The 20,868-nt window shown below is 30.6% G+C and overlaps 2 protein-coding genes across 5 annotated transcripts; both read left to right on the top strand.

Annotated features, from left to right (window-relative positions):
* The first annotated feature begins 347 nt into the window (after nucleotides 1-347).
* On the top strand, nucleotides 348-7,428 carry LOC127263614 (DNA topoisomerase 1 alpha-like). Of its 4 annotated transcripts, none has more exons than XM_051292724.1 (17): nucleotides 348-506; nucleotides 1,271-1,498; nucleotides 1,631-2,445; nucleotides 2,636-2,830; nucleotides 3,460-3,540; nucleotides 3,973-4,032; nucleotides 4,137-4,231; nucleotides 4,372-4,528; nucleotides 4,616-4,741; nucleotides 4,938-5,018; nucleotides 5,268-5,358; nucleotides 5,438-5,571; nucleotides 6,167-6,235; nucleotides 6,320-6,409; nucleotides 6,522-6,625; nucleotides 6,700-6,868; nucleotides 6,957-7,428. In XM_051292724.1, the coding sequence occupies exons 2-17, from the start codon at nucleotides 1,285-1,287 to the stop codon at nucleotides 7,023-7,025; spliced, it is 2,550 nt and encodes an 849-aa protein (XP_051148681.1). In that variant the 5' UTR covers nucleotides 348-506; nucleotides 1,271-1,284; the 3' UTR covers nucleotides 7,026-7,428. The 4 variants fall into 4 exon arrangements, with proteins under 4 accessions (XP_051148681.1, XP_051148678.1, XP_051148679.1 ...); XM_051292722.1 differs by adding an exon at nucleotides 1,006-1,104 and having other exon boundaries at nucleotides 363-506; nucleotides 1,271-2,445; XM_051292723.1 differs by lacking the exon at nucleotides 348-506 and adding exons at nucleotides 544-892; nucleotides 1,006-1,104 and having other exon boundaries at nucleotides 1,271-2,445.
* A 7,342-nt stretch (nucleotides 7,429-14,770) lies between these two features.
* Nucleotides 14,771-16,494, top strand: LOC127263795 (dof zinc finger protein DOF3.6-like). The gene is made up of 2 exons (XM_051293022.1): nucleotides 14,771-15,033; nucleotides 15,270-16,494. The coding sequence occupies exons 1-2, from the start codon at nucleotides 14,983-14,985 to the stop codon at nucleotides 16,164-16,166; spliced, it is 948 nt and encodes a 315-aa protein (XP_051148979.1). The 5' UTR covers nucleotides 14,771-14,982; the 3' UTR covers nucleotides 16,167-16,494.
* The last annotated feature ends 4,374 nt before the right edge of the window (nucleotides 16,495-20,868 follow it).

The following is a 20,868-nucleotide window of genomic DNA, read 5'->3' as shown; positions in this document are numbered from 1 at the left end:
ATATCAACGCCTTGGCACGGGACAAATGCTTTTTCTATTTACTTTTCTAAAGGATTAAACACTCAATAAAATACAATTAACAATTTATATAATCCTATATATAATATATATATTTTGTATCTGATTTTTCTAATCGTTAAAGTGGCTACGATTTGCCCCAAAACTTACCTAAAATTGGTTTATCCTATTTAAGCTGCGACAACCTTAAATTTGTGTATATGCAATTTCTGTATATTATTATTATTATTATTATTTTTATTTATTTATTTAATTATTATTATTAAATTTTAAAGGATTCTTTTTGTTTTTTTTTTTTTTTTTTTTTTTTTGTTTGCACGAGCTAGCTGATATAAATCAGATGAAAGAGTTGTCGAGCTGTTGGTGTTCTGGGATGCAATTTTGATTGTTAATTTACTTGGTGTGGATTGACGGGGAGGAGCCAAGCCTATCGCGGGCTAAAAGTTAGGGTTTTGGCTGTTCATTATAATTTTCTTTCAGCAATCGAGGTACTTTGATTTCTTCTTCTTCGTCTTTTTGTTCGTTCTTCTTCTTTGTTGTCTTTTTGGGTTTATATTTCAGATTTATATTTTTGTTATCGGTTTTCCGACTGCGTGCATGTTTTCATGCCTACGCTTCTGCATCGGGTCATTGCCTTGAAGGGATGTGGAATTGGGTTTTCTAGGTTTATCTACGGATTTTCGATTGGGGATTTAAATTAGGGTTCGCACCCGTTCTGGCGCTGAAAAGTCTAGTCGGCTGGTTTCTCCCATGTGTGTGTATTTGTTTAGCCGTGGAGAACCTGGATGATAATATGGGCGATTGATGTGGTCGATGATTTTCGATTATCTGGTTATTGTGCTTCCCTGCAAAATTTTGTTGTCTTAGAAGATTTGTAAGTGCGATCCAATGACGCAAATGTAGTTGAGATTGTTGTTTGCTTCTCCTGATTGAAGCTGTTTAATGTGACCCTTTTTTTGATTAAACTTGTTCATTGAGGTAATATAGGAGCCTGCCTTCTTCTTTGTGGCTGCTAGCCCTCAAAGTCTGGTTGGTTATGAAATGCCATTGAGATTTTAATCCTGCGAATTAAAAGAGCTTGTTGAGGTAGTGATGATTGTTTGCATTGTTTTTTTGGGTTTGATTATCTACACAATTTGTTTGTTATAATTTCTTTAGTTTTCTTGCAAGAAATTAGAGGCTGTGAATTAGGGGATGGTGTATTGAAATTGACCTTAACATCTTACATTTCATTGCATTCAATGTAATGCAGGGTTATTGCCACATATGTCTGTTGAGGCTTGTGATAAACAAACACAGATGGATGATATGGACGAGGATGAAGCGCCTTTAGTTTTTAAAAGAAGTAGCTCTTCTGCAAGGCAAAGCCAATTAGGTTCAGAAACTAATAAGCCTGCACCTCAGCAGCATGGTAGGCAATTAGTGAGGCCAGCGTCTGCTGCACGAGCTCCGAATGGTTTAAGCACCAATGCTGAAAAGGGTAAGTCAATCCATTCATCCAAGACCTCACCTGTTAAGTCTCCTCTCACCAGTCCAAAATCCAATTCCTCTGCCAAGGCAATTCCAATAAAGTCTTCTGAGTTGAATTCAAAACCATCCACATCTGTGGCAGGTGGGTTGAAATCTGTTAAGGAGCCGATTAGAAAGGAGAAGACATTAGTGGAGAGAACCAGTGGACTGAGGAAGGAATTGGATGATTCTGATGATGATAGACCTCTTAGTGCACGGCTTTCTGCTGGGGCTCCAAAGGTCAATTCTAACCATGGCACCAATGGACTGAATGCTTCACCTTTGAAGCAAGAGTCTGATGTTCCCAAGTCTGAAGATTCAGATGATGAATTGCCGCTGTCATCTAAATTTCAAGTTAAATCTAATTCTGGGGTTTCAACAAGTGGCAGAGCCTTGAAATCTGAAGATAAGAAGCCCTTGCTGACAAAGTCTGACCAAAATGGCTCAGTCTTGGCTGAAAAGAAAGTGCTAAGTAATGTAAAGAAGAGACTTTCAGATGGTGTGGCGCCTGCCGGTCATTCTTTTGTAAAAAAAGTTAAGCTTGCAGATACACCTTCATCTACTAAAATTAAGGAAGCATCTGCCAAAGCAGAAGTAAAGGCTGAGGATGAGGATGATGATCTACCCATATCACACAGAGTGAAGAAGCCTGTAACTTCTGAGAAAAAACCATCATCTTCCAAAATTGTGTCCAAACCTTCATCTTCTAGTGTGAAAAAGTCAAACCAGGTGACAAAAAAGATTGTCAAAGATAATAACTATTCTAAATCACTAAAAGTTCCTCCTGGCTCTGGCGAAGGCCAGAAGTGGACCACTTTGACACACAACGGTGTTGTGTTCCCTCCACCCTACAAGCCTCATGGAGTGAAGTTGCTCTACAAGGGCAAGCCGGTTGACTTAACCCCAAACCAAGAAGAGGTGGCATTACCTTAGCTTTCATCTCTTATTCATTGACATGTATTTCTGTTTTTATTTGCATATGTTTTGAAAGTTCTTTGTTCAAATTATTTAGAATTTTGATTTCTTACAATTCAATAGATTTTTTAATATGAAAATTATCTTTGTCTTCGACATATAAGACGTGTCCTTTTCATTCTGTTTTTGGCAGGTTGCAACAATGTATGCTGTGATGCTAGATACTGACTATGTGAAGAAGCCTCAGTTCAATGAAAACTTCTGGACTGACTGGAAGAATCTATTGGGGAAAAATCACACCATCCAGAGCTTGGAACATTGTGATTTTACTCCAATATATGAATGGCATCAAAGAGAGAAGGAGAAGAAAAAAAGCATGAGCACAGAAGTAAGTTAGCAGAATAGTATGTTGCCTTTTTTCAACGGGTGATTCTATTGAGAATGTCTAATTCATGTTATGCTTTAAAGTTTAAGTACTTTGCTCATTTTCTTTTTAACTTTGTGACATTAAGTGATCTAATATGGTCAAATGAAGGTGGCCATAGAAACTGATTTCATAGAACCATATGGTTTTTATTTGATAATGTTGTTATTGAAGGTTTATGTAATGGCTTTTGATGAGTAAGGAGAAACTATCTTGAATAACAGAATGCTTCAATGCTGTTTGTTGTTTTCCAAAATTTTTAACGCCCAGTGCTTGTCAGCGCACCCAAAATATAAGCAAGACTTTTGGCATCTTAATGAAAAACATGATGTTGTTAATGGAAAACGTATTCCTAAGTTGTATCTGGGTCTTGTTTCCTAACTATGTGGATATGAAACAATTGTCCGTTGGTGGCCCACCTCCCGGAGGGGATTGATAGGGTTTTTATTTTGTTTCCATGGGTTGTGATTTCTTTAGTTTGTAGGATTGTGCTCACAGTCTGGGTGTATTGGGAGCAGGTGTTCTGCTTCATGTTAAAGTAGTTGCATGAGGTGTATTATTGTATTTAATTCTTCTTCTATTTTGGAGAGCAGGAGAAGAAGGCTTTAAAAGAGGACAAATTGAAGCAGGAGGAAAAATATATGTGGGCCATTGTTGATGGTGTGAAAGAGAAGGTATGCTTTAATTCTTGCACTTAGTGCTTCTACAAGTACCTTGCATTGCTGGTCTCATTAAACTTAAAAAATAAAATAAATTTACTGTTGCCATTACTTTGGAAGTTAAAAAAGTACAAATTTGGGGCCATCTTGATGGTTTGTTACCTCGTTTACTTATGGTAACTGTTTAATTTTTGCTGATTCACTTTTGCTGCTTTTGTCATTTTACTTGTCTGTTTGATATGAATGTTCTTTTGAATGGAGAATTTGTGGAGGTTATTCCATTTTTAACTTAAGCTATTGCAAGCATATTTTGCACATTGCCTTCTATATTTATAAAAGTTATATTTAATCTGGTGTTTATTAATAACCAATGGATAGTAAAAGGTTTCTATTATGCTTTAGTCTCTTTCCACTTTCCAGAAGCTGATTGTATTTGATTTATTATAGGTTGGAAACTTCAGAGTTGAACCCCCTGGACTGTTCCGTGGCCGTGGTGAGCATCCAAAGGTGCGTTTGATTTTCTTATTAGCAAATACAAACTAATGGACACCGAAATTTTTTTAAGTGTATAGAGTGACTATTTAGTTATCTAACCCTGCTCATTTTGACAGATGGGAAAGCTGAAAAGACGAATTCATCCAAGTGACATCGTTATCAATATTGGCAAGGATGCTCCAGTTCCGGAGTGTCCTATAGCCGGTGAAAGGTTCTGCCTCAGTATTCTAAACAGGATAACTAATTTTTCTTATTAAATCTTTAAGAATGACTATTTATTTTCTTTCTTCCCATTTCAAGTGTTGCCTTTCTATTGAATGTAGTTAACCATCTGAAATTTGCATTTGGTAGGTGGAAAGATATAAGGCATGACAATACAGTCACATGGTTGGCATATTGGAACGATCCAATCAATCAAAAGGAATTCAAATATGTGTTCTTAGCTGCAAGTAGCACCTTAAAAGGACAAAGTGACAAGGAGAAATATGAGAAAGCTAGGCTCCTGAAGGTAATTGAAAGGGAATTGGTTGAAAGAAGTCATTTCTTGTTTATTTTTGTGGTGTTTTGTTGCTAATGTGTTATAATATTAATGAAGGACTATATACATGGCATCCGAACAACCTATACCAAGAATTTTGTGAGTAAGGATCCTACAAAGAAACAGATTGCAGTTGCAACCTATCTAATTGACAAACTTGCCCTTAGGGCAGGCAATGAGAAGGTATAATGTCCAGCAATTTTAGCTCCTTGTTTCATCAGTTGTATCATGCTGAGTGCATAATAATAATTATTATTGTGTCCTAGCTACATCAAATTAGAGTGTTCTCAGGACCTTCTCTTCCCACTCTTTTTGCACTTTAATAGGGCAACATGAGTTTTGATTTTATATTACTTATTAAACTGTCTTAATGCCATAGGATGATGATGAAGCTGATACTGTTGGTTGCTGCACATTGAAAGTGGAAAATGTAGAACCAGTGCCTCCAAATATCTTGAAGGTAGGCAGCATTTTGTTTCACGATTTTTACTGCCAAATTTACTTTCTTGCATTTTATATTTTTTAATTACACCAGCTATTTTGTTGCTTCTGGGGTGAGATGTTGAATGTATTGCATATTTATTGCTACTGGAATTTGAGGTGAGGAAAATGCAGATACTTCAACCATGCATGATGAACTATTGATGCTATGGCTTTGAAGCTTGACCAATGGCATTTATTTATTTATTTTATATTTTACAATTTGCAGTTTGATTTCCTTGGTAAAGATTCTATAAGGTATCAAAATCAAGTTGAGGTTGAGATTCCTGTGTTCAAGGCAATCCAACAATTTCGAAGTGGTGAGTCAATTTCTATTGTTTATACATCATTTCACTATAGTCTAGTAGTGTTTTTACATTTAGATTGTATTATTTCCAGGGAAGAAGGGTGGTGACGATCTCTTTGACGAGATTGACACTAGTAAACTGAATGCCCATTTAAAGGAGCTCATGCCCGGTCTTACAGCTAAAGTTTTCCGTACATACAATGCATCTATTACTTTGGATGACATGGTAAGCAGCAACTTGGCACCCCTTTTAATACTCGTCTTTGATTAGTATGTCATGAGAAGCTCTTCTTGGGACCCATGGCATCTGCAGTATTATGGAAATGAGATACTGAGGAACAATACACTTAGAATGTGTTTACCGAAGTGATTAAATAATCTTCGTATGTTGGTAATCGCCCTTGGTAAACACAACCTCAATGATCCCTACGCAATTATAAATTTCCTGAATTGTTTATCCTCTGCGATGTGCTGAATACAAGGTTTATATGCTGTTTATCGTCCAGTATATTATGTTCAACTGTCTGTGTTTTAGCAGTTTCGCTTTATGTTTGTGTTCCAAAGCACTGCACTTGTTTTTAAAAGTTGAAGTCGACCATAATGGCTCACAAAACTATATGGAAATGATCGATGCATTGATTCATTATTAGAAGCAACACTCCCTGCATGCTGCGATTCAATGATGATTGCTTTTGTTTCTACTCGCAATTGTAACATATTGAAGTTAAAGCATTCCCTTGTTTATTTTAATGTCTCCTTTTTTAGAATTTTGTTCTGCATTATCTTTCATGCTATGACGCAACATTGTTGGTTTCTCTCAGTTGAATAAGGAGACTAAAGGTGGAGACGTAGCTGAGAAAATTGTTGTATATCAACATGCGAACAAGCAGGTAAGGGCCATGTCATATTGGATGAATTCAGCAAATTTCCTAGTATGACAAACTAACTCTTAAAATTTGCTTCTCGTCATGTAGGTTGCTATTATCTGTAATCATCAACGCACCGTGTCTAAGTCTCACGATGCCCAGATGTCACGCTTGAATGAAAAGATAGAAGAGTTAAAGGTAGTTACTTTATCACCGTACTATATCAGAACGTATTTACATCATGAAAATTGTCAGTACTTTCTCTATGCTGTTGATGATATTTTGTAATTTTACAAAAATCTCTTCCTAGGGTGTTATGGAAGAACTTAAGACTGATTTAACTAGGGTGAAAAAAGGGAAGCCCCCACTCAAGTCTTCTGATGGGAGTCGAAAGAGGAGTATGAGCGCAGAGACGTATGCACATCCCCTTTTACATTTAAATACCCTGCTATAGCTCTCTGCTGCAGCTAGTTGTGAAAATTGTGCAGATTAGAGAGGAAGATAGCTCAAACCACTGCTAAAATTGAAAAGATGGAACGAGACAAGGAGACAAAGGAGGATTTGAAAACTGTAGCACTTGGAACATCAAGGATCAACTATCTCGATCCCAGAATCACTGTCGCGTGGTGCAAACGCCATGAAGTTCCTATAGAGAAGGTGAAAACATATCCCCTCCCTCTTCCCATCAGTATTAAGATCTTGGTGGTTTTTACTATCCTATTCCCTCGACCCTTTCTGGATGCAGATTTTCAACAAGTCTCTGCTGGCGAAATTTTCTTGGGCAATGGATGTCGACCCCAGTTTCAGATTCTAGTTCTTGTCCAGGAAAGAAAGAACGGAACATACATCAGTGAAGAAGCTGAACCAGTTCATCTAACGGTATCTTCTGACAAACTTCATTTGCTTATTAATGTGGAATATGTTGTCGAAACAAATTATCTCGATGAAAAATTGAGGACAACTTAGCCCCCATCTTTGATGCCCCCCGGCCAAAACTGTGAAACTGTAGTTGGTGGTATGATATGCTGACCGAGGAAATTGTGTTATGGATGGTTAGTAGTGAGAATGAGGGCAATAAAGAGACAAAAACAAAGAAGAGGAATTTGTGTTTATTTGGTTATTAGCTGTTAGAACCACAATGAATGGAAAAAATCTGTTTGTTTGTACGTTTGTTAGTTTGTTTGTTTGTATTGGAATTCAGCTCCATTTTATCTTCATCCTAGTTTATGTCCTAATATTATTCAACTTATGTTATGTTATGCGAGTATATATTTATTAATTTAGTTTAATTAGTTCGAGAGAATGTGAAAGAATGATGCCTAAATAGAGGAGCCATTGAATTTTGCAAATTTTACCTGCTAATTATTATTATTATTATTATTATTATTATTATTTAAGGTTGGATTTGAGTTTGGGGTTAAAAGGAAAAAGTAATTGCCGTGATTTCTTTAAAATATGTATGAACGTAAGAGTTGAGTGAAAATTTTTAGGTTGTGTTTTTGCTATTTGAATTATGTTTTTATAAATGAAATATATACATTTTTTTCATTAAATATTATTTTAATACTAAATTTGAATGAATTTTTTCAAACCAAATTTAAAAAAAAATAAAAAAGCAGACGCTAGTTTTTTAATTAATTAAATAAAAATTAAATATTTGATTTGATTATTTAATTTTTTTTTATGAGTACTCTAGTACTTACATTTGTATAATCTAAGATTGTTATTCATTATTTTAATTTGAAGTACTTACATTTCAAAACAATAATCTCTTTATTATAACTAATTATATCATTATAAATTATTTTATTATTGTTATACAAATGATATATATATATTTTTTTTACATTTAAATGAAAACACATTTAAAAAAGTAAAATAGTCTTTTAATCAATATTGTATATTCATTATCAATATAATACTCATTCTATCCTGGATGAAATTACATATTTGGGTTTTTTTTTATAATAAACAAAAAATAATAGTATTTTATTATTTAATATAAGCATTATAAACTGATTTGATATTTTTATTATTTGTACTATATATATATATAATGATATGTCTATAATTTATATAAAAATTAAAAATATTTTTATATTAATGTCTAATTATTTTTACTATAATAAAAAATGAATATTTTGAAAAAGATATATAAAAATGATAAAATATATACTTTCAACTTTGACTGAATAAATCTAAATAACTCTTAAATACATATCCAAAATACACATATAGCACATAACACATTATGTGAAATAAAAATATTTAAGGGTATGCACAGTTAGTTTATATTTTTAAGTTTTATATAAATATATTTATTATACTGAAATTAATGAAAATATGTAATGTATGGAACTATATATTATATATTGTCAAATTATGTACTCCCTCCGTCCACTTACAAAGTTTACATTTATTTTTAGTGCATAGTGAGTAGTTAAAAGTAGTATAATGACATTTTTGCCTTTATTTTATTTTTTGTGTAAAAGTAATGATGTGGTGTAAAATAAGAGTATTTGTGGAAAAAAGTAGAGTATTTAATAAAATGTTAAGTTTGTAATTGGACGTCCAAAAATAGAAATATATAAATATTGTAAGTGGACGGAGAGAATATTATATTTGTATATAATTAAAATACATGATATGTTGTGTGGCTTATGTCATATATTGGCAACAATATAATATTAAAAATATTGTATGGAACAATAAAAGAAGTAATGATGGTTGGTTGGTGCAAGCAAAGCAAATGCATTTCCATTATGAATTCATCATCACCAAAAAGGCACTCTAAAAAGCTCTTATTAGTGGACGACAACAATAAACAATAATATCCCTTTTTATTTTGCTTTCGGAATAATAATAATAATAATAATAATAATAATAATAATAATAATAATATTTTTTAAAAAATTACACACGAATATGTATACATATAATAATTGGTAGACATAAAATAATATGTCGGCAAAATCTGTGTACATTACAAAATGACAAATTAAAACTTTATTGATTGGGCTGGGATTCTACACTCATTTTCATGATAATACAGATCTCCCCACAATATCTTCTTATAATAATATTAATGATAAATATACTTTTTTATTATCTAAAAATACTTTATATATATATATATTATTTTTTTTTTTATATGAAAATCTTGTTTGCATGTATTAAGAATTTATAGACAAATTTGATATCCAATCAGCTACTGGACTGCAACTTTGCTCAAGATACTTGGTTCAAGTATGATATATTGAACTTTGAAAAATTTCATGATGAGACAAAATGTGAGATATTTTAGATATTTAGTTTTAAATTTAGTAGATTTATATTTTGATCTTATTCATAGATTAAGACAATCTCGTTATTTTCCTCAAAATTTCTAACATGTATTTTATTGTCTGATTGCAGCTAAAGATAAACTAATTATATATTCTCGGGTTTGCATGCAAATAAAAGATGAAACAGAAAAGAAGTTTCCAACACCCCTAGCCTAGCCGAAGATAATATCATTCGACTATTCCTTCTTCCTAGATTATTTGTGTGAAGTTAAACATATCAAATCTTTATGTTGTTGTCCTATTTTGCTTTTACCTTATTTTCGCTTGTACGTCTTACTTGTTTATGCATTTATCTATATTTCTTGTTTTTTAATCAAAGTTTAATTTGATTAGTGTGTTTGTTCATTGCCGAATTGTTATTTTATACTCCTACTATTTTATTTAGTGATTTGCTAGATGTGAAAATATCTATTCTTACAGGCTTTCTAGAATAACTTTAGAAACTAGTATTATCAATGGTTGGCAAATTTTTATTTTTTTATTTTTTAAAAAAAGAAAAGTAAAGGAAATTGATTTTGTTAATTAGTATTATTATTTATTTATTTTCTACAAATAGTGGGTTGTCTTGGTTCTGTTACGGTGATATTAATTATTGTTTGTCCTCATTCATGCCTTCATCATCTCTTCCTTTACAGTCAAACAAACTAATCATAATTGTCTTAAGACTTTTTTTAAAAAACTAAATATATAGCTGACCAGAATTATATATGCTATATAGAACTAAGTCCAATGTGCTTCTTTCGTTTCTCTTTTCATTTTTCTAATTATTATTATTTTTTCAATATGATTTTTTTTTACAGAAACATTGTATTAACTTTTATTTAAATAGAAAATTCAAATTAAAAAATAAAAAAATTCAATAGAAACCAAATAAATATACTTCATATTGGAAGGACAAGTCAAAAAAGGCCTTTTTCAATTTTTGCGGCTGGGTTATCAAACTTGCTTTGAACCCAGGCTGTCTGCACTCTGCAGCGAGCTGTCTAAGTGATTATTATTATTATTATTATTATTATGGTGGTTGTAGTTGTCGTTATAATTATTTAAATAATATTTAATAATTATTTTTTAAAAAATATTGTGGTAATCCACGTTTATTTTAATCAATAAACATATAACCTTAAAAGCAAATCTGTTTAGGGTATTGATTTTAAAGTTTCATATGTGTATATATATATATATATTAATTTTTGTATACAATATTATATAAATGTAATTATATTTTTAATATAAAATATAACAATATTTTAAAAAAAATTAATACTTTATTAAGAAGCGAAAAGATTATTTCTTTTCATGTCGAAAATACTTTGGTTATTATGTAGAAATTCAAATCTGAGCGGTATAACAGGATTAGTGTATATATATATATATATATATGTAATCCCACTTTCTGGGTTAATGATTTTTCCAAGATCTAAGGATAGATTGAGTGTCGAATCGGGTGGAGTCACCCTACCGACTTCCCTTTAATAAAAGTTTTGTTTGGTTATGGGTGGTAAAAGTATACAAACTTTTCGATTTCTCAATTTTATCCACTGATTTTGAATTTGGTAATTTGATAATTCAGGGTACTCGAATATTCTGAATTAAAATTTTTAAAATTAAACTGAAAAATAATTTTACCTTTTTCTAATTCGAAATTATCCAATTTTGAATTCAATTTTTTGTTAAATATTATATACACTTATGTTTCAATTATATTATTGATCTTATATAAATAAAATATTTTATTTAGATACACTACAGATACATATATTTATTTATCAGCAATAGTTTTATCTATGTTTAATTATATTGAGCTCAAAACCTAGTTTAGGCTCTGATACTATGTCGAATACAGAATGATTGTCTCGAATTGTTAAAAAAACATAACTATTAATTATTCATCTGCAAACGGGAGTACCCAACAAAGTGAATAATGTTGATTTGAATTTGAAATAGTGAAAGAATAATATGATTAATCTTATATTGTAAAGAATAAATTTTTTATATAATATAAATAAATAAAATATATATATATATATTTTTATTAATGATTAACATAAATTAATTTTATAAAAATAATTTTTTTAAATATATATAAAAATATTTATTTATTGAAGTTAATTAAATTGATTTATATATCATCAAGTTAATTAAATGGATTTCTGTTCGAAATATTTTAAATAAATATAATTTATTAAAAGTAAAAATGAGTTGAGTATAAGTGAATTTTTTTGAAAAAATATGTCAATTAATTTTAGAAGAAGATAATTACTTATTTATTTATTTTTAAAAATAAATTTATTTGTTTCTAACATTTTTTTAAAAACTTTTTTGAAATATATATATTTTTATTAATTTTTAAAAAAATATTGGAATGATTTTGATTTGATAAGTTATTAGATGAAATAATCTATATTTATAAATAATATCTATAATTGTATAAATAAAAAACTATTTTAACATTGCTTCTACTTTTGATTTTTGTCTTTACTTTTAAACTCTATATAAATACCTTCTAAGTTTAGTTTCTATTTTTATACTATGCAATCATATCATAAATACTTATATATAGATACACTATTTTATATCATAAAGCATCAAATTAAAAATATTTAAGTAAAAAAAAGATTATGTCTTTGGAATCTTCATTATTTGCTTTATATTCATGTTTTTATAGCTAAATTTTAAAAGCCATAGCAAATACTTTTATATATATATAAAGTATAAATAAAATAAAATAAAAATAAAAAATGTAAGTAAATACATGTGTGTTTATTTTGGATGAATTTGCAAAAAAAAAAAAAAAAAAAGTTTGATTTTTGATATTAAAATATTATTCCATTCGTCGTCCTATGTAATATGGGTTCATTATTGTAGATATAAAAATTTAGGTAAAGTATAATTCGTAAGTAATTAAAAAATATATTAGTAAAAATAATTATAAATTAAGATTAAGATGAATAAATAGTTTAATTAATATTAAAAAATTATAATATATAAAATAGTAAATGTATTTAAAGTGTATAATTATATTATTAAAAAAAAAAAAATTAATTATATGGGACTGACAAAAAAAAAATTATGTGCTACTAATTGTTTGCATAGTCCAAATGTTTTGTATCTAATTGTTTGCAACAATAAAGTTGAATCGATTTGAGTCTGTGCTGTATTCTATGATCCTACCCAATTCAAATTGATATTTAATGGGCTCACTTTGATTTAGTAAATGATGGGAAGAAAAGATTTGTCTCTTTCAATTTTTTTTCTTTATGTATATATTTTTAAAAAATTATAATATACATAACATTCAATATATATATATTATACAAGTTATTTGACATAGGAGATATGAAATATAAAACGCATAATTAAAAAAAAAAAAAAAGAATATATATTACATCTACGGTGTGAATATATGTATATTTTAATTACTTATCATAATTTTAATTTATAATTATTTATATTATATAATATATTTTTAAATATATATTACTAATTATATTTTCAGTAAAAAATATACGTCTATAAAAAAAAATACACAGTGAACGAACGGACCAGAATTATGGACCTGAATCTAATAATACTATTAGTAGATTATCTCCCAATTGGGCTGGGCTGCCTGCCATTCACTTAATTTATTGGGCCTTAATTTTAGTCAAAACTTAAGCCATGTAACAAACCAGATTTCTTTCTTTTTATTTAAATTGTTTTTATGGTGGATAATATATATATATATATATATAAATACAAATTACTACTTGTTTCTATTTCTACGCAGCAAACAATTATAGGAAAATAACTATTGATTTAAATTCATTTCTTGTTATATGTGGAGAAGATGAAGAAACCCTATTATATTGGCCACAATTAAATTATTTCAGTAGTGTGTCTTCAAATTTTGCTACTTTTTATTTTTATTTTTCTACATCCATCCATGCATTGTATTTACTTTCATTCATTCTTGCATTTTAGTATTAGTATCCTAATTTTATATCCTAGGACATATATTCTCTTAACAACAAAAACATATGTTTGGTTACCGGTTAGATTTCGTATTATATCACATGACCCATTCAAAATTTTCTATTATTATTTTTTATCTTCAATAAATAAATGCATTTTATATAAGTTCAAAACTCTCAATTATTATCTTTTTTAAACTAATCAATGCTAATCATAAATAAATACTTATATTAATAATTTTTATTAATTAGTATTATATAATATTTTATTTATATAGTATATATTATATTAAAATAAAAATTTTATGAATATTTAAATATATACCTTAATTTTTTAATTAGTTATTTATATTATATTATAAATCAAATATTAATTGATTAAATAATTTCAAATCTAAATTTCAAAGATTCAAACGATAACCATATTCATGCACACACACATAGGCTTACAATGAAAGTGCTCTTGCTAAATAAAAAAACACAATTCCAGTAAATTAATAAAAAAATATTATTTTTTTTTATTATAAATTATATATCAAAAAAAAAGAAGAAAAAGTGTAGAAAAGAGAATCGGGCCAATCGAACCGCTACATGTGTCGAGTACTCTAAAATATCTAATACTATCTTCAATCTCTTTCATGCATATAAATTATGTATAAAAAAATAATAATCATAATAGAATATATATATATATATTAAAGAAAAATAATAATCATAATAGAATATCAAATCAATAATAATACAAATATATTAGTATAAAAAATTAGAAAGAATTAGACCTAATCAGCCAGGGCCAGCGCACAAGTAGAAGAAGAAGAAGAAGAGGAAGAAGAAGAAGAAGAAGAAGAAGAAGAAGAAGAAGAAGCTTCAATGTTAAGTAATCCAACACAAGTAGATCCTTTGCCGATGGATCCAAGCCATCCGTAGGTTCCAATCAGCGGTGTGGATTCATCTGGTGTTGGAGATCCCTGGACTCTCCCTCAGCATCCACACATTCTGGAAACATGCACTAACAACAATAAATTAAAGCAACCACAGATGACAGAGAGCCAATATTATAGAGTGGAGAGTATATTTTAGGAACACAAGACACAAGTTAATTAGAAACTGTGCATTCAATCCAAATACTATTTTTTGTAAGATATATATCAATCCATGCATGGATGTACATATATATATATATATATGTATATATGTATGTATGTTTGTATTATATATATATATATATGTATTGCACAGCCTCGGCAGCAAGGATTAAAGCCATCTGCTTTATTTTTGTTCTCCAATATTCTCTTCTTGCTCACTACCCTTTATTGCCTTCATTTTCCCTCTCTCTCTCCTACACACACACACACAAAATCTCTCTCTAGATCTCTTGTAGCTCCTCCTCCTCCTCTATATTCATTTGATGTGATTCTCCACTAAACCTCCAAAGGGCTTTAGAAAAAGAGAAAGCAGCAAGATCTAAGTAACAGCCATGGTTTTTTCATCCCTCCCACCTTATCTTGATCCATCCAATTGGCACCAGGTATGCATAGCTAGCTAGGGTTTCATTTCTTCTTTATTTCTTTTTCTACTTAATTAGTTTATGCTTCCATGGCTACCAAGCTTCTTTAATTTCTGATATATATATAAAAATTAAAGCCAAATATTCAACAATTAAATTATTCCCAACCCTCTTCATCTAATTAATTCTTGATTCCTTATTTTCCACACAACTATCAATCATTTTCTCACTTCTTATTTATTTTTAAATTTCTTCAGCCTCAGAATCATCATCAAATAATTGCAAGCAGCAGCAGCAACAGCAGCCCAAACCCTAGGCTCCCGGCGGCGGCGGCGCCGCCCCAATTACCCTCCCATGGCGGATCTGTCCGGCCCGGCGGGGGATCCATGTCGGAACGTGCTCGTCTGGCTAACATCCCAATGCCCGAAGCAGCTCTTAAATGCCCCCGCTGCGAATCCACCAACACCAAGTTCTGCTACTTCAACAACTACAGCCTCACTCAGCCGCGCCACTTCTGCAAGACCTGCCGCCGCTACTGGACCAGAGGCGGCGCCTTGAGGAACGTCCCCGTCGGCGGCGGCTGCCGGAGGAACAGACGGACCAAGTCAAAGTCTCCGGCCAGCGTCGCCACGCCGTCGGCCACGACCCCTCCCGCCCTAGGCCTCTCGCCGCCGCAATTCCCGCCGCTGCGGTTCACCTCTCAGTTAAGCCAATTCAGCGACAGTCTCACCGGCGATTTAGGCCTGAGCTACGGCGAGATTTCAGCTCCGGCGAGCTTTAACGACGCCGGATTTCCTTTACCGGGCAACAGTAATTTCCTCGATCCCTGGCGGCAGCAGCAACAGCAATTCCCAATCCTAAGCGGATTGGATCCATCATCTCTAGGATTTTATCAATTCCATCACGGCGGCGAATTAGGGTTCATCGACGGCGGTGAGAGCCGCCCAAAACTTTCCGGCACGCTGCTTACACAGCTAGCTTCTGTGAAAATGGAGGAACACCCAATCCAGCAGCTGGGCCTGGGAGCAATGGCGCCGCCATTAACAGCGGATCACCACCACTGGAATGCGAATCTTAATGGTGCCTGGACTGAACTTTCAGGTTTGAGTTCTTCTTCAGTTCAACCATCAGCAACCCATTGCAGCAGTGATTGAACTACAGAGGACACTTTGGGAAGATGAAATCAACCCCCAATTTGCTAGGGCATAAATTGCATTGGTAGAATTTTACCCCTGTGTTCATCTTCCATTTCCCCAATTATCAAAATCTTATTTATTTATCTAAAATTAATGTGGCTGATATGATATGATATAGCTAGAAATAGATAGGTGTAGGGGTGAGGCTAATTTTCTAGTTGTAGGATTGTTTTGGTTTTTAGTTTGTATGTTTTGCCATTGTGCATGGTAGCTTTGATCAGTGTATGTGAGTGTTTTAATTTATTTTTTTTAATAGACGAAGTTAATGGAATTGTTCTCTTTGAATGTGTGCATATATATAAAATTGTTCTAAAGCAGCTAATTATATTAATTATAACAATGAAGTTAAACTCATCTCCAACTAAATTAACAGATACGGATTGTAGATACTTTTTATAAAAGTTCATATGGTTAGATACAATGAGTATTGTATCTATTGTGTGTTGTATGGTGATTCGATTGAAAGAATAGTGAGAAATTCATCCCTATGACTTATGGGTGCATGCAAACAGGTTTGGTGTTATTTCTACATATATAATTAATTTTTTTTCCAAAATATTTCAAACCTGGAAACAACCTCTACTAAACTTGTATTTTGACACAAACACATACACATACAGATGCCTGAATGAATGATTTCACAATAATATAGGAGTATATATTATTATGTTGTGGTGGTTAGGCGTTGCCCAAAATGGATGAGGTTTGGAGATGCTTTTGTGAAAGATATGTTTCTCTTTTATATATTATACATATATGATTAATGAGAGAAGGAGGGGAGGGGACAGGACTCTCAAAAGACACCCAAATAATAATTCATGCACACTCATATGCATGCAATAATATCTGTCATCATATATAAATATGTATGTATATCATCATCGTCATCATTGGTCCTTCCAATTTATTCAATTCCCCACAACCCAAGAAAGTGAATTCAAACCAAATCCCTGAAACCAAAAAAGTTTCTTAGAAGAGGAGGCATATCATATATATATATATATATAGAGAGAGAGAGAGAGAGAGAGAGAGAGAGAGAGAGAATATTGGATTCTTGGATTCTCGAACAGTGCGACCCAAAGAAAGAAAGATAAGAGAAGAAGGGTTTTAAGGAAAAAAGTATACAAGTGAAGGAGATTTTGCAGAGCATGAGTTGAGTAGGAGCAGACTGAAATTGAGGTTAACAGAACCGGTCCAAATATCCATTTTTTTTTTTTCTATTCTCAGGAACACTTTGCACGCGTTTTTTGATTTAATTGCTTCTATCATGTTTCTTTTTCTTTTGTTTTTAATAGAAAGTTGGAATGAATTCATTGAAAACAATAGAAATAAGATAAGATGCCTCAATAATATAATATAATATAATATAATATATTTATACTTGTATATAAACCATGGCTTCATCAATCGATCCGGTGGGCTTATCAATTATATATATGTCTTCATATTACATCCAGTTGTTGTACTACTACTACTACTACTACTACTACGTAATAGAGCTATCAAAGAACATACATACATACTTTAAGGTGTGATCATGTATGTCATGACAATCAAATCTGTCGAGCATTAATTAATTAATTAATTCGCCTATATTTTTCTTTTGAATCAACACTTTCCATGATTTTATCTCTTATATATCAATACACTTATTTAACTTTCTTTGCCATTATTAAATACATTTATGATTTTAGTTTCTCTCTAAAATAAATGATACATAAAACCTTCTTCTTCTCTTATCCTATCCTATGATCTTCTCTCTTTCTCTCTCTATATATACACACATATATATATATATATGTATCGGCCAAAGCTTTTGCAAAAACCAAGGCTGCAACGAATAAAGTCGCCATTTCATCGCAAGCCCCACACACTGTTCTCACTCTCACCCCACCGATATAACTCTCTCTCTCTCTCTCTCTCTCTATATATATATATATATATATGTATATAAGTAGGGGTTGCCGTACACACACAAGGTGCATATATATATATATATATTGAGAGTAGAGAGAGTGATGATGGAGATTTGATTATTTGTCGCGTTGTTGTCTTCTCTTTATATAAAGCATTTATGCATTATTATTATTATCATCCCAATAATTATAGTATCTTTTAATAATTTAATTTGTTAGATATATGATCGCTGGTGTCCAGCGTTGTGTTTGTATCGAATTGAGTTGAACCTGCATTATAATAATAATAATAATAAATAAAATATTTTTAGATTCGTATATTGCTAAAACATCTACAAACCTAGAAATTTTTATATCGAATAAACTTTTATTATTTTTCGTGTTATGGTTAATATAATATTGACACCGTACCCCATGTTGTATGACATTGAACTAGGCCATACGTAAAAATTAAAATAATGTTTAACGAGTTTTGGAAGTATATTAATTAAAGTTTTGATAATGTAAAAATAAAAAATAAAAAATGCTGTGATATATATGTTAAATTAAATTTATGATATATAATAAAATCAAATCCAGGTCCAAAGTCAAAGCCAAGGCTTCAACTCCACACCACGCACCTGATAGGCATATACTATGGGTCGAATGGCACAAATGTGAGCTTTATGCCCGCATGATAGTCAAGTAAAAGTATTGAACTGTTATTTTAAACAAAACCATATTCATTTAACAATGTATAACAAGAATGATTAGAGCACTAGTTACCCCTTCCTTATCCACTATCTTTAGCATTGGCCTGTTGTTAGGTCGATCATTAGTTACTTTTTACTCACCAAAATTTGATTTTTCTTTTTTAACCGAAATTTATTTATTTCTAAAAAGTAAATATTTGACTAACTATTCCATAATGTCATTCGCTAAGACAATAATGATATTGAATCCTACTTCTCATATTTGTTTTCATTTTGAGTTCTAAAAAACACTTGCGAATGTTGGTTGTACTTATATAGGTACTCATCCTCCAAATATTAATAGATCAAAGGCTTATCTAATCAACAATCATTGTTTCTCATTTCTCACTCTATAAGACACATATTTTAAGTATTGCAATACAAATTTGTACAGCTTAGACTTTGTGTTGAACGTCGGTCGGTCGTGGAATTTTTAATCATTTAAAATGTCCATTACACTTATTTAGGTATGGATTCCAATCTTATTCATCCAAACAATTTATGAAATAGATATTGGATTAATTATTCAATTAGCATATTCGCTATATTATATTATTTACCCTTAAATCTTATATCACTACAAAAAAATATATATATATCTAATTCGCTACAATATTTTTAACTATAAAATCTTTTTGTAACTAAAATGTGTCATTCAATTACAAAAATTAGTTTCGTCACTAGTATAAATTATATATTACAAAATTAATTTTATCTCTAAAATCATTTTGCTAAAAAATCATATTTTCATAACAAAAGGATTTTAGTTACAAAATTATATTTTCATAGCTAAGGTCATTTGACTAATAAAATTATGTATATTTTGTGGCTAACTTTTTTTTTTTTTATGAAATTTTATTTTTTTATAGAGAAATATAATAACTTTAGTTCATAAATTATATTTTTGTACCTATATCTCATTTCTATACTTTCATCGTAAAAAAATTATCTTTCATTGCAAAAGTTAAATTTGTCGACAAAGACCATTATTGACGCGATATAGGTGACAAAACTCATTTTGTCGCAAAAACTTTTGTGTTACGAAATCATTATTTTTTACTACAAAATTATTCATAGCTACATCTAACTTTTTGTAGTATAGTCTCAAGTGACAACCTCTTGAGATCAGTTATGAGATAGTGCTGCATTGACAACCAATGTATTGCAACTTACCATTGTACATTACAATCACTTTTCTGGTAATTAATACTTGATTATCACAATATATTATTAATATAGATATACATTTCTTCCAATATAGAATTCTTTTAAAAATGTTTAAAGCCAATTAACTTCATGATTTGTTTTATCTAAAACGATAAATTTGAGTTTCATGAAGAATCAAGTTACAGATATTTGTTTTATTAACTTTCATGATACAACATTTTTTTAATCAAAAAAATATATATTCAATTTTAAAAAATTACTCTCTATATTTCAATATTGAAATCAATGACACGAGAGAATGACAAGCAGTACTGGATGGAAAATTGTCATCTTCTTTATCACATCTTGTAAAAGAGACGGTCGGAGGCTTTCAATGACGGTTAAAAAACAAAAATATAGAACAATGGTGACTGAGAGAAGGAAGTCATTCGTAATTGAAGCATACTTTGATATTCTAGACCATAGGAATCAACATATGTTAGTCGATTCTTAGTAGTCTTCTTTGATTTCAATAAGAGCTCTGCAACCGGTCCAAGTTGATCGGGCGGTGTCCGGTTTGTTTGCCTTTGGTAAAAGATTTTTTTCTTTTTTGGAGAGTTTATACTTCCTTGAATATATTATGTTCTCCGGCTGAAATTGATTTGTTAGTTCTTTTCTATTAGTTGCTTGATTTTATGTACAACGGAAGTTTATATTAATTTTGTTGTAGAGGTTTCGATTTTCTCCCTTTCTATTTGGTCTTAGCTTTAGACGTGATGGTGATGTTCTTTGTTTATTTTCTTTGATTTTATTACGATTGAGAATTGACTGTGTTGGTATGAGTTGAAATTATGCCAGTGAATATTC

This window comes from Andrographis paniculata, unplaced genomic scaffold, assembly GCF_009805555.1.
Source record: "Andrographis paniculata isolate CXL003 unplaced genomic scaffold, ASM980555v1 Contig69END, whole genome shotgun sequence".
NCBI classification, from domain to species: Eukaryota; Viridiplantae; Streptophyta; class Magnoliopsida; order Lamiales; family Acanthaceae; genus Andrographis; species Andrographis paniculata.
The sequence above is the reverse complement of the archived record's forward strand: the minus strand, read 5'-3'. Positions and strand labels throughout refer to the sequence as shown.

What these genes read in the sequence shown, in the direction of transcription:
- LOC127263614 (XM_051292721.1), top strand. Translation starts at nt 1,285, where the DNA reads ATGTCTGTTGAGGCTTGTGATAAACAAACACAGATGGATGATATGGAC. An exon ending in AAAAAAGCATGAGCACAGAA is followed by an intron (nt 2,831 to 3,459) that starts GTAAGTTAGCAG and finishes TTTGGAGAGCAG; the next exon opens with GAGAAGAAGGCTTTAAAAGA. An exon ending in AAAAGATAGAAGAGTTAAAG is followed by an intron (nt 6,410 to 6,521) that starts GTAGTTACTTTA and finishes ATCTCTTCCTAG; the next exon opens with GGTGTTATGGAAGAACTTAA.
- LOC127263795 (XM_051293022.1), top strand. Translation starts at nt 14,983, where the DNA reads ATGGTTTTTTCATCCCTCCCACCTTATCTTGATCCATCCAATTGGCAC. An exon ending in ATCCATCCAATTGGCACCAG is followed by an intron (nt 15,034 to 15,269) that starts GTATGCATAGCT and finishes AAATTTCTTCAG; the next exon opens with CCTCAGAATCATCATCAAAT.